Source organism: Polypterus senegalus, chromosome 15 (assembly GCF_016835505.1).
Source record: "Polypterus senegalus isolate Bchr_013 chromosome 15, ASM1683550v1, whole genome shotgun sequence".
Taxonomy (NCBI): domain Eukaryota; kingdom Metazoa; phylum Chordata; class Cladistia; order Polypteriformes; family Polypteridae; genus Polypterus; species Polypterus senegalus.
Genome location: NC_053168.1, coordinates 124,002,285 through 124,016,702, shown reverse-complemented (window position 1 = coordinate 124,016,702; position 14,418 = coordinate 124,002,285). Strand labels below are relative to the sequence as shown.

Below are 14,418 nucleotides of genomic sequence, written 5' to 3'. Positions count from 1 at the left end.
ATCTGATTCTGCAGCTGCATGAATAAAAAAGTACCACATCCAGTTAGTGGAAATAGCTCAAAAGTTGCTAGAAATCTACATTTTGTACGTAATATTTGTATGCAAATTTGGTTGACCTAACTGAAAGCGTAGTCAAGTTATTGTGTATGCACACACAGACAGACAGACAGACAGATAGAAATAATTCAAAAAATGGTACTTTTGGACACAGGGAAGTCTTAAATGTCGAGATTCATCAAAATCTCAAAAATGGAATTTTTGGACCATTACAATACTTTCCCTATGAGAAAGTAAATCATACTCAGTGTGGTCTAAAACATCGAGATTCATCCAAATCTCGAGGTTGACTTTTTGGACAATTACAATACCGTCCCTACGAGAAAGTAAATCGGACTCAGGGAGGTCTAAAACATCGAGATTCATCCAAATCTCGAGGTTGACTTTTTGGACAATTACAATACCGTCCCTACAAGTAAGTAAATCGGACTCAGGGAGGTCTAAAATATCGAGATTCATCCAAATCTCGAGGTTGTCTTTTTGGACAATTACAATACCGTCCCTACGAGAAAGTAAATCGGACTCAGGGAGGTCTAAAACATCGAGATTCATCCAAATCTCGAGGTTGACTTTTTTGGACAATTACAATACTTTCGCTACAAGTGAGTAAATCGGACTCAGGGAGGTCTAAAATATCGAGATTCATCCAAATCTCGAGGTTGAACTTTTGGACGATTACAATACTTTCCCTATACTTCGTATATGAGAAAGTAAAAAATGGCTCAAAACATTTTGAGTTTGCTATTCCCAGGGGGCAAGACTCACAAAAGTGAAATCTCATATCTACAATCAAGAATTGTTAATTTACATAAAGCAGGAAAGGCTTACAAAGTAATTTCAATGAGTCTAGATATCCATCAGTCCACAGTTAGATAAACTGTGTGTAAGTGGAGATGATTTACTACTGTGGTGGCACTCCCTAGAAATGGGCACCAGCTAACAACGCAGAAGCCTCAATGAGGTGAAAAAAGAACCCTAGAGTAACAGCTAAAGGAACCGTTGGAACAGCTGAACATGATTCTACCGTACACAACCCATTGAACAGGCATGGTGTCCCCGCGTGGAGGTTACTGCTCTTCAAAAAACAAATTATCACTCCGTGCATCAAGTTTGCCAAAGACCATCTTGACACTCCACAATGCCATCTGTTTTGTGTGTTGTATTTACATATTTTTTTGTACCCATTCAACACCTGACCTACCTGGGGTGGGGGTCTCTCTCTTAATCACCCTTCCCAAGATTTCTTCCACTGACATAGTGGAATAGACCCATCCACATGAAAGTTCCAGAAAGAACCTTCATTTATTTAAATCCATAACAGGCTCCATACAGTAAATATCTGTGAAACCCCAATGGCTCCTGATTTTAAAAAGGACTCTCTCTGCATACACGGATAATGCAATAACACGGACTACATCCAGGTTTTCTTAATCTGGTACTGTCCTGCTCTAACCTACTATGCATTAAAGATTTCATTTTTTTTCTACATATTAGGAAGTTTTTCAAAGCACAAAGAACCAACTTCATATGCAAAGAATGCGTCCAATATGAAATGATACCTCAAGGGACCACACAACACAGTAAAGAACCAGAACGTACCATTGACGATCTAGGATTAAGAGTGTAGGTTTAGAATAAGAAAACGTAATCATCTCATTATAATAATTCTAAATTTTTATCCTAATAAAAGGTACTTTCATTTATCATTTTAAAATAAATAATTGTGTTTCTGCTTGGGTGGTTATGACTCAATCAATGATGTCCTTATATCTAATTGTCCTGATGAACTATTAATATTATGACTATACAGTATGTCCTCCTCATATGTAATGAGTAATTGTTAATCCAAAATGATGTTAGTAAAGTATTATTTTTCATGTAACTGTCATGAATTTGTTTGATGACTTGGAACATGGATGAAAGGACTTTAATTGAAATGATGAACATACAATCTTATACATATTAAGAAAAGAAACACTTCTGCGTAGTTTTTGTACGTCAGGCCAACAAATTCCACGTGCTGCTCTTAAACTGGAGGTGAAGATAAAAATGATAACCCTTTACTAATAAAATATTAAATGCAATACTAATTCAATAAACATTACAGTCAATACTGATCTTAAGTAGTAATTCACAGCTTCCTGAGCTCATGTACTGAGACTGAATTAAAAATGCTGCAGTCAACGCCGCCATTCCTTCTTGCCATTTTCATCTGACAATGAGGAAGACTTCTGAACTTCGGTAGGCATTTTGGATTTGCTGCAGAGTGGTAGAGGAAGGGAGTCACAATTAGAATTTAACCTCCTTAGCATTACATTTTTACCCAAAAAGCGTAAAAAGCGTTGCATTTTTTGGCTCAGAAAAAATGACCTTTTTATTAAATCTCATCTTTCTACTGGTAAATTGTACAAAACACTAAAAGTACAAAGTCAGAATTGTAAAACACATAATAATGATACAAATAATAATAATAATAATAATGATGCCCGTATATACTGTCAAAATATGTCTTTCTCTGTGGTATATCGTTGAACGGGAAAACTACTTAGGTGTACGGTCATTCACTTGACTCAGTTCAGCATAACGGTTCATCTTGACAGCAATTCCTTCGATTACGTCATCAACAAGGATGGATCTTGGTTGTCAATGTTCACTTTTATTTCTGGTCGCCCCACAAAATCAAAACGAGGTGGTTCTGGTTTATTTGATGCAGTGTCAACAGAAACTAAAACGCGACTGAGTGTCACTTTCGGATTCATTGTCCGTTTCAGTTTCAGAGTCACTTAATGATCACTCAAGATGAGAGGCTCCTTAACATCACTGCTCATATCACCGTCAACAGCATACAACACCTGGGCTGCCGAAAAAACGTTTTTTATGAGACGCCATTATGAGGCTAGGAGAAAACGTATCTACACAATTTCCCACTTGAGCCTGATGCTTATGTAAGACACGCCTATACCGTTGCCCGAGTAATGCTTGAGACTAACGCTGTTAGCACTTTTACAGCCCAGGTAGTCCTCGGGGCTAACGCTTACACGAGACACATCTATGCACTCAGGACTAACGCTAAGGAGGTCAAAGGTCAATAATAACAGAAAATGAGATGTAAACCCTGCTTCCTCTATTATGCCGCTTATTGTTAAGCCCTAAATGGTATAAATAAAGTAACATTTTGTTGATTAAAAACTCAAGCTTGTGTAGAATGTATTTTGGAATGAAGGGATGGAAAGGAATTTTTACATGAAAAAGAACAAAACATGCCAATTGTCTGCCTTTAGTTTCAACAAAACTAAACAAAAGGAGAAACCGACTTACCGCCGTGATGTACTGGTTGCTGGGCTGTTTCAGGTCGGCGCTTTTCTTGTAGAGCTGTGGTGAGGTGGATTGGGAAGGTGACGACGAAGCGAAGAATGAGCCGTCCTCATCTGTGAAAGACTCAACTGGAAGCTGAGAGTGGCAGATGTGAGATACGCTGCTGAACCCGCTCATACTCTCGGCAGACGTGCCCTGTGATGAAGTCTCGGAGCTCTCTGTAACTGAGCAAAATAAACAAGAACAGTGAGCGGCTGAGGGCGGGGTGTGACGGTCCGGGTCAGCTCCACACTCCTTGGTAGCTTCCAGTATCCTCCTGAACCCGGAAACCGTTGATAGTCCTAAACCGAGATGAGCCGGACAAAGGAGGACACACAGTCAGCAAGGGGTTTGGTGCAAAAATGCCAAGTGCTTTTATTATAGTGTTTAAAAGTTCATTGCAGCAATCATCAATAAATAAATAATCCATAAAATCCAAGTGCCACATTAAGGTTAAAATGTCCAAATAAATAATTCCATAAAAATGAGGTTAAAATCAAGTGCAAACATCCATTATCCAACCTGCTATATCCTAACTACAAGGTCACAGGGGTCTGCTGGAGCCAATCCCAGCCAACAAACGCCAGCCCACACACACTAGGGACAATTTACAATCACAAATGCACCTAACTTGCAGGTCTTTGGACTGTGGGAGGAAACCCACGCAGACACGGAGAGAACATGCAAACTCCCCGGAAGCGAACCCAGGTCTCCTAACTGCGAGGCAGCATCGCTACCACTGCACCACCGTAGCGCCCAAGTGCAAACACCCTATTGTAAAAGCTAAGAGCCTCTGTGATTCTCTCTAAAGCTGACATCTCCTTGACTTACCCTTTGTGGATTACTCCGCACGAGCAGATGTCCACCAGCAGGCACCAACAACCCTTTAATCCGGCTCGGGCCCCTGTTGCCAGTCCGTCTGAATTCGCAGGGTGTCGTGCTGAGCTTTGCTCCTTTCTCCCTTTACGCCACGGTCTGTCGGGCTTCTACGGGAAGAGCACTTGGCCAATTCTGCTCCAAAATGCTCAGCAGGAGCAACTCCTCTTTGGGCCATCTTAATGTATGGGCACAATGGGCACTGGCCAGGGGGCCCCAGGAGCATAGGGGCTCACCATGTTTCTGATGCCTATGCATGTTTCTGTTTTGTTATCAAAACAGGGGCCCCAGTGCAATACTTTGCTCAGGGGGCTATAATGTTTGTAAGATGGCCCTGATCCCCTCTGACCCCCTCCTGAGCGCCTGGCCCTACACTCCTCATCCAGGGCCCGCTTTCCCATCCTCCTGCTTCCCTTCTAATATCGCACCGTCTCTGCGCTGTTTCTGGCCTTCTCCCCTTTCCTTTCCTTTAACCTCCATGTCTCACTTTTCTTTCTTTCTTTTTTTGTTTCGTTCACTCTCTCTGGTGTGCAGGTTACCCATATACTGCCAGCTGGGTGCAGGTGCTATCTTCTACTTAGCCCGAGGTGTGAATGGGGCACCTGACTGACCCCGCTCACTTTTACATGTGAATCAGCCAAGCACCCCAATTAACCTCAGAGTGGCGCCAGCACACACACACCCGCACTCGTTCGGCGCCTGCACGTCACAGGACTCGATTATTTATTTAAAAATCACACTTCACCATGGACCTCTTATCACAGATGGGGTATATCAAATGTGAGTCTAAAGCTGAACCAAGAAGAACAGACGAGCCCCTATTAAAGTTCATAAACTGGTTTCGCTAGTGTCGTTCCAGACTGTTCATTAATACAGATCTGGCTTATCTGGCCCTGCCTATTGCATTGAGTTGTAAATTAATAATCCAAATTTTGAGCCAAAATTTGTTAAAGAATGCTAAGCATCTGAGTGACAAGGGGTCAGATTTATAAAACTTGTGTACAGACAAAAAGAGGCCTAGATAACATTAGTTGGGAGAATGTGTGCATATTTATGGCAACACTGAGTCTTCCATATGCGACATTTGGGAGGAAGTTGGAAATGGTGACACTCTTGATCAAGTTGGGACATGCAGACAAACCTGCTAAATGACGACTCACATGCATAATAATTCATATCTCTTGTTATAACGTGTATCGACATGACAATCATATTAAAGTTCCAAAGTGATGAATATGATGTACAAACTCCAGTTTGTTTTAGGCAAATGCTGAGTATCGGCATTGACACAATTTATTTACTCGGGTTTTCCGCAGTTTATGTAGGCTAACTGTTGTCACTTCTCAAAACTGGAAACCATTGCAGTCAAAACATGAATGAGGCGTGATTCAGTCTCAACGTAGAGAGAGCTCTAAATCTCATGCCCTACAGCTCATTCGTAGCCTAATGGTTTGACATAACTTGGTTTGCTTTCTTCTGCTGTTAGAAGAGTAAATAAATGGTCACGCAGTAAGGGAACAAGCCTTTAGGGACCTGCAGGATTTTTTTGCTGATTATGGTGACTGTCTTATGAGCTGTGTCACACACGTGTGCATGGGAGGCAGCTAAAGGGCTCAAATAAAGGTACTTATATGCCAGACCTGGGGATGGCAGAGTTTGGTTCTTTATTTCGCCTTATGCAATTTCTTGTATTAGGAATTTGTTAGTTTTCGCATACCCCTTGGGGTCAGAGCCCCTGGAGCAATTGAAGTTTAAGGGCCTTACTCAAGGGCCCAGCTGAGTAGGATCTCTTTTGGCAGTGACGGGGATTTGAACTGGCAACCTTTGGGATACCAGCGTAGATCCCTAGCCTCAGAGCCACCACTACACCCAGAATGCACTGATCCATTCTCTTTTTCATTGGCCGACCGAACACGGGAAATTTCGCCTGGATTCCGTTTTCGGACCCGATGACATCACTTCTGGTTCCGGGCCCCCCTGTGGACGTCACTTCCAGTTTCAGGCCCAGTGGACATCACTTCCAGTTCCTGCCCCGATGACGTCACTTCCCTGCTTGACTTTAAAACTGCCATGTTTGCCAGTCTGTTGGTTCGTTTATTTGGACTGAGATCTGTTAAGACCAGTTTAATATGAACCAAACCTTCATCTTAGGCAGTGTCACAAGAACGAGACACGGACAGATAAAGAGTTGGGGCAGCCACCCGTATAATGTGGTATCCTGGCTGCAAAAGGTCGTTTTATCAAATAATCAGCACTGAAGTGCATTCAACTGAGTCCAGAACAAGACTGAGGAAACAAAGGAAAAGGGGCAGGTTTTAAAGGGGGAGACAGGAAGTGAGGTCATATGGATCCGGCATGTGGTCTTCCACCATTGGTTCATAGCCGGACGTGACATCAGAGGGACTGGAGCTGGTGTGGCCGACTTCCATTGGCTCAGTCCCGGAAGTGATGTCAGGAGAGCCAGGTGAAATCCCCCGGGGATGGTCTACAGGCAAGGGAGAAAAAGAGTCAGTGCACTCTGCCACACCCCGGCATGCCTCCGAACTGCCTTCACTCAAGCCCTTTAGCTGCCTCCCATGCGCACGTGTGTGACAGCAGCCATACTTCAAGTATATGGGCAACTGCCCCCAAACTTTTTCCTGTGTTGTCTGAATCCTTTCACAGCTGATTTAGGCTTTCAAGAGCCATTCTTGCTTCCGGCATTTGTAATCATACACTACCTTTTCATATTCAGGTCTTAACAAAGACTGGGTTTTTAGCAATAAGAAACTATGAGAAGGAATTGGCGGACAGGTCAGGAATATCTCAGCCATACTTCAACTTCATCATGAAATAAACCAGCTGATAAGGTGCTATATTCAGTTTCCATATGGTGTGGATGTACAGGCCAAAATAAAAAGGCAGCTTCCAGCAATGCCTGGTTTTCCTAACGTCAACGGGGTAATTGACAGCACTCTTATTGCAACAAGGGCACTTAGTGAGAATGAAGCTGCTTTTGTTAACCACAAGGAGGGACTTTCCATTAATGCACAAGTCATCATTGATGCCAAGATGAGGCCGACAAATGTTGTGGGTCAACCAGTGATTCAATTATTCTGAGGCTAGTAGCACAACTTGTTGATGGCGCGGTAGGATGGCTGGTTTGTGGGTAAGGTTAATGGCCGAATCAGTTATCAACCCGTGATTCAATTATTCTGAGGCTAAGTAATTATTATGTATTCATCTTGATTTGTAAAATATCAAGGGGTATTCTGTTATTTCTTATTTGGTAAAGGGCATGGTTATGTGAGCATGTGTAATATAAATTACGAGGTTTGGAGTGTAGAGCAAACAGTGTGTATAGAATGAGTGATAGAGAGACCAGTGTGTGAGAAAGATAATAGGGTTTGTGGTTGGTTCAGTTTCATTAAATAAAGTTTTCCTGCTGTTGATCACCCTGTGGGATTGGTTGTATTTAGACGTATTCAGAAAGTTAAAAATATATAACAGTAATGTTGGAAGATGACTTTCAAATGGCGCTGTATGATGGCTGCCTTGTTGGTAAGGTAACTGGCTGAAACCCTCAGTATTTCATATGGCCTGTACTGTTCATTGTAACGGTTATCATGTCATTACATGTGTCAGAAGATAGTGGGGACACACCTTATGCCTTGTTCCCAACCCCCTGAGCACTGAGGACAGCAACTACAATACCAAGTGTGCCCTTGGCACGCTCATTTGTACAGCCCGCCATAGACCTCCAAAAATACAGGTGGCGCCGTCTCGATGGTGGGAGGCTGCTCTACCAGCCAATGAAGGTCTGCACCATTGTGACAGAATACAAACAAAAGTTGATTAGCATGGCCCATGTATGGTTGTTTGAGGGCGGTAAGTATGTGGGGTTCGAGGAGCACGAACGGACATTTAAAGATGAAAGGTAAAGGTTCAACTGAGTATAAATGCGCATATTTTATACATTTATTGGGCGTGAGCATTATTGTGCTTATTGGTCTACGCATACTTTCACGCTAAAGTATGTAAAGTTCATGCTTTCACGGTAAGCATGTGGGGTTTGAGGCGCACGATCGAACATTTAAAGATGATTGTGATTTGTAAAGGTTCAACTGAGTACAAATGTGCATATTTTATCAATTTTTTGGGCGTAAGCATTATTGTGCTTTTTGGTCTACGCATACTTTCACACTTGAATGCATGCAAAATTTTATAAATGAAACCCCAGTATTGTTTGAGAGGCTCTACCACAATATAACGCTTTCAAGACAAATCTACTTTGTGTCTCCCTTTTCCAATACTTACCGTGCTCCACCTGCACAGACTGATTCTGTTTTACAAGAATTGGCCACTCGCTTGAAAGTAAGATCCTTTCCTAGATCTGTAATTTCAAATGCTGGTGAGGTTACACAAGCCACTCCGGATCAACTCTGCTCTATAGCGGAGTATTAATTCACATTAAAAACTAACGCTCACTCACTCATGGAAGGCTGGCTTCCTGTCTCCTGTTCCAGCTCATCCTCCTCAATGCACGTCCCGATGTCATAAGACCAGTGTGGATAACTTGTGCAGTTCGAGGCCGCGTACGAGGGCGTGTGATACAAATGTAAATTTAAAGATCCCAGAATGGAAGAAGAAGACTGGCTGCTGGAAGACGAGGTGCTGCTGTTGGAGATGGTCGAATGCGGCCTTTTGAATGGAGTGGAGTGGTCAAAGGAAGACACGGCGATGGAAGCTCTTGATCTGGATTCTGAAAGAAAAAGAAAAAGGTTGGTGGGTGAGACATGGACTGGGGAGAAAAAAAAATAACATAATATTACCTACAGTAAGTCATGTGACTTCTGACTCTTCATACGGGAATGCCATCTTAAAGAACTGATTAACGTTACAGATTCCAGTTAGGAGTAACTTATAAAATGATGGCGTTTGAGGGGCATCCAAGTTAAAATATAAAACTACACTCAAAATTTAAATTAACCTTATAGTTCTACACAACATTCTTCAACTCACTTTTTTTTTCATTTTCTGACTAATAATATAAAAAATTGGGATTGGTCTCCTCTCGCCTTTCTTGTATACTCAGATATGGGGATGGATATTTGAGGAGTAACCCGCAAGACAATGATTCTATTTTTATATTATGTACATTAAAGAACCATTAACAACAGATCAAATTAATAATATATTGAACAATTACAATAAAAGTAAAGTTGAATAAATCAAACTCTCCGGCTGCATGAATAAAAAAGTACACTTCCAGTCAGCGCAAGTAGCTCAAAAGCTGATAGTGTGGCGAGCGGCTGGGGGCAGTACCCAGCCGGGACGCCAGGAAGGACCAGAAGAGGGATTACACCTCCTCCGGACCACAAGGGGGCATGGTTGGTATGGGGATCGCGGGAACAGAGCATGGAAGTTCAACCTTATAGGGACCCGTGGTCACTGCCATGGTGCGCCCGGATGCCTGAAAAGCCCTGGACGCACCCAGAGGTGCTGGCAGAAGGATTACCAGGGATACCCGGAGTGCTTCTGGGTGCTCAGCCGGCACTTCTGCCACACCAGGAAGTGCTGGCGGAGGTTCATCGGGAGGCACCTGGAACATGTCCGGGTGAACATGAAAGGGGCCCCCTCGCTCCATTCATCAGCTGGAGTCGGGTGGAAGAGGACAGAGCTCGGAGGAGAGGAGTGGAGTCGGTCAGAAAGAGAGGCATTGAGAGAGGACTGGACTTAAGGGTGCTTGGTGCAGGGGCACTGGGTTGTGTGCGATATTGTAAATAGTTGGTGTCATGTACAATAAACGTGTGTGTGGTTTGAAACCATCGGTGTCTGCCTGTCTGTATCCAGGCTGTTTCCCCACAATAGATATCTAGATTTTGTACCTAATACTTGTATCCAAAATTTGGTTGACCCAACTGAAAGCGTACTCAAGTATTCATATATACACACACACACACACACACACACACACATAGACATAATTCCAAAAATTGTATTTTCAGACTTGGGGTGTCTAAAACGTTCATCAAAATCTCAATATCGAATTTTTGGACGAGTGCAATACTAACCCCATACTTTGCATATGAGAAAGTAATAAGCATCACCAAATTCTAAATAATGCATATTTGATAAGAGATATTCAATAATCCCAATTTTATAAAATACATTTTATGCTGATAGCAGTCCTAAAGAACGATAAACATTGAAACATCTGTAATAGACACACACACGCACACTATTCTTACACTTGAAGTACACACTGATTGACTTGCTCAAGACTGAAAAAGAAAGACCCCAATTTAGGAGTCTGGGCTGACCTTTGAGCTCCTCTACATCTTTAACTCTGCTTCAGGCAACATGGACAAGATGGTCTTCTGCATATTGGAAGCAAAAGTTTGACCAACAGAATGTAATATGTTACTCATGTCAAAAGTGAGTAATGTACTGTGATAGATGACCGGGGACCTTGCTCCACCGGGGCACCTGGAGAAGGGAAGGACCAAGAGAGGGGTAGTATCTTCCCTGGGACGCAAGACAGCAGCCGCCCTGGATTGCATGGGGGCCATGGGAACAGAGCTAGGAAGCTCAAACTTGTGGGGACCTGTGGCCACCACCAATGGGCACCTAGATGGTTCCGGAGCCGTGGACTGCAGCACTTCTGCCACACCAGGAAGTGTTGCAGGATGATCATCAGGGAGCACATCCGGGTGCATTATAAAAGGGGCCGCCTCACTCCATTCAGGGAGCCGGAGTTGGGAGGCATAGGAAAGAGTTTGTGAAGAAGAAGTGGAGGCAGCAGAAGAAAGAGGAATAGAAAAAGAATGTGAGCACTGTGGGGTTTGTGCATTGCATTGTGTTGTGCTGAGGACTGGAAAGTAAAATAAACATGTGTGTTTGGGACATTCTGAGTCCGTCTTTGTCCGTGCTCCAGGCATCTTTCACAGTACATTATAAATATTCTACCCAAAAATGAGAAACGGACCAGGAGATGAAATGTTTGTCAAACCAGAAATGAGTCCAAACCTTAAAGAACAAACCCATAATCACCAAAGCCTAATCATAAACCAGGGTTGGGAGTTTTAGGAAGATGCCCTGTGTGTGTAGCCTTTACAGCACAGCATTTTGCCACCCATTCACTACACACTTTTTAATGGGTTGACACCAGATGCATATTCTCCCACATTCTCCTACAAGACTACATTTGGTATAAACCCTACACTGCACTTTATCAAAAGCACACCATCCCGACCATGAAATATGCTGGTGGCAACATCGGGCTCTGGGGATGCTTCTCTGCAGCAGGACCAGGAAGACTTGTGAGGGAAAAACGAATGCAATAAAATATGGGGAAACCTTAAAGAAAACCTGGTGCAGTCTTTATCATCTCGAAAAGATAGCTTGTTTTTATACAAGGGACGTTCAAAACGTTTACACACTTTATATAATTTCGTTGGAAATGGTGAAAGTGGGAGGAGTAGTAATTGGGCATTAAAAAGTTGGTACGACGCTGGGAAAATTGCATCGCAAATGGAGGTGACTATGTAGAAAAATGATGTCATTTAATTTTTTGAATAAATAGAGTTAAAAAAAGTGTGGAAACTTTTTGAACGTCCATTGTAGTAAGATAGTGAGTCCAAGCCTAAAGCCAAAGCTATGCAAGAGTAGCTTAAAAACAACAAAGCAGATAGAAAGAGACAGACCTGAAATCAAGGCCGTAATGGCTGACCAATGCGTCTACTAAATACGGACTTGAAGGGAGTCAATACACAAGTGATCAATTATTTGGTGTTGATTTAGATTCCTATTTTTACTGTTGATCAGTGTGAAAAAAAAGCCAGTTAAATCCACTGAGATTCAAACCATAAAATGTGGAATGGATACTTTTTACAGACACAGTACATTACAGGTGATGCACATTTTGGTTATTCTTATGTTTTTATGCTGATTTATAAAACCTTTCAGCATAATAGCACTATATTTGGTATACTATAGTTCTATTGCTTAGTGATTTGAAAAATTCTCTGTGTGAAAATGCCACTGTATGGAAGACTCAATGTTCCTTGACTTGTAATTCTTTGTTTAAAAAAGAAAAAGTGCCTTATAAAAGATAGTTTGAATCATTACTGCTGTGTAAAATGCTTTGTGAAAAGACTCTCAATGTAAAAAGCTTCTTATTTATCAATAATTAAAGTAGTCTGTGGAGTGTTTTAGTATAAAAAGAGCTATAACAAGACATGGCATTAAAAATTATCACTGAACAGTACATAATGAAACTAACAAAAAAAAAAGTTTAAAAGAGTAGGCTGGAGTACTTTATGAAAATGCTCTTTATGAGAGTTGCAAATTCAATTCTGAGTAGATGTTCATTTCACCTTGAAGTGTTCGCTTTCTATCGAGGTTATTTTGTGTCTCTGATTACATGTTCAGACTTTTTTTAGGGAGAGCACACAGGTGGGAATGAAAACTGTGTTTCCTATTACGCACCAAGAATACATTGCAATTTCTCACCTGTGGTTTCCAGTTATCCAAAATTGCTCACTTTCAACAAAGAAATATGTAATCTGTCTTCAAATGAAGGGACCGCTCACTCCTCTGAGATGTTTATTACTACAAAACCACATAAATCTATGCTAATATGGCTTAGACAAGAAAAATGTCATGCTCTGCTTTATTACATAGACAGGCAGGCAGGCAGGCTGACAGATAGATGTCTGTCCTCTTTTCACGAGAGAACTACTTAACGGATTAAGATCAGATTTTTCTCTATAATTTGCTTGAATATTTCTGTTGATTTGGCAACTTCTCTAATCGCACTAAGTATCATAGTTTGCTTACGGTAGTGATTAACTTGCGCAAATCCAAGAGAGATGAAGAAGACCGAGGGGAGGAAGGGTCCCTACTCACTAACAAGCCAGCCTCAGAACTACATAGTGAATTTAGATCGGGATTTTATTTTCTATAACTACCCCTGGCCTGCGCTACGCCAGCCAATTCGCATCTCTGCTGCTCATGTATGTGGATTTCACATTCACCAAACAATAAATCTTTTAATTCTCATGGATACGTCTCTTCATTGGGAAGTAACTCTATTTTTCCCTGATGGCAACATGAATTAGATGATCTACAAGTCTCTGACTTAAAGTTTACATCCAAACAATATATTCAATCTCTTTTTGCTGTTTCATTATTTCACCAAGTAATAATTTCCATTTGTTTGCACTAATGCGATCTTTACTATATTTTTTTGAGTCTTTCAAATTTTCATACTTTCATTATCTCCAACCTGCTCTGCATGTGTATCATGCCAGCGTTTTTGAATTCTTTACAATGTTCTACCTTGCCATCTACTCTATGTCTTTTATTTCCAGCCCAGGGTGTGGTTAAATCTCTAGGCACAAAGTCTCATCTTGTGGGACGTGAAAGTACCTTTCTGAAAAAGTCACATCTCATTGCAGGATAAAAAGTCTCCTCTAGTTCAAGGATTTTTTTTTTATTATAATAGAGAGATTTGCTTAAACATTGCGTTTGATTTTGTGACTTCTATCATCACACTATGAATCATAGTTCGCTTGCAGGAATTACTATGCGGGAGAAGCCATGGTGGACGCCTAGTAGATAAACACATAATGATAGGCATGGTAGATAGATAGATAGATAGATAGATAGATAGATAGATAGATAGATAGATAGATAGATAGATAGATAGATAGATAGATAGATAGATAGATAGATAGATAGATAGATAGATAGATAGATAGATAGATAGATAGATAGATAGATAGATAGATAGATAGATAGATAGATAGATAGATAGATAGATAGATAGATAGATAGATAGAGTAGACAGACTTTAATTCCCTAAACCCAACAATTTTTTAAAATGGATATAGTCATTTTTGCTAGTCCCAATAATGCTCGATTGACAACTGATTGTGGCTGATCCTGTTACCTCCCCAGCCCGTCCCTGATAATTGTGCTCAATTCACTAAAGAGCAAAAGAAACTGACAATCACACTCGATTCATCTAACGCTCTGACAAACCAACTCCTCCCCACCCCAACAAGCAACCTCTCCTGCCCCCTCTCCATTTTGACAATCACGCTCGATTGACCAAGGGGAACCACCCCACCCACACTCAAACGATTG

At 41.5% G+C, this 14,418-nt stretch overlaps 1 protein-coding gene across 2 annotated transcripts in view; it reads right to left on the bottom strand.

Annotated features, from left to right (window-relative positions):
• Positions 1–14,418, bottom strand: part of LOC120515381 (pleckstrin homology domain-containing family G member 4B-like) — a 169,032-nt gene that overhangs the window by 10,018 nt on the left and 144,596 nt on the right. For both annotated transcript variants that reach the window (XM_039736316.1, XM_039736317.1), the window contains exons 21-22: positions 8,759–9,028; positions 3,376–3,596 (exon numbers count right to left, since the gene is read on the bottom strand). In XM_039736316.1, coding sequence (XP_039592250.1) covers positions 3,376–3,596; positions 8,759–9,028 — 491 coding nt within the window. The remainder of the gene's footprint in view (positions 1–3,375; positions 3,597–8,758; positions 9,029–14,418) is intronic.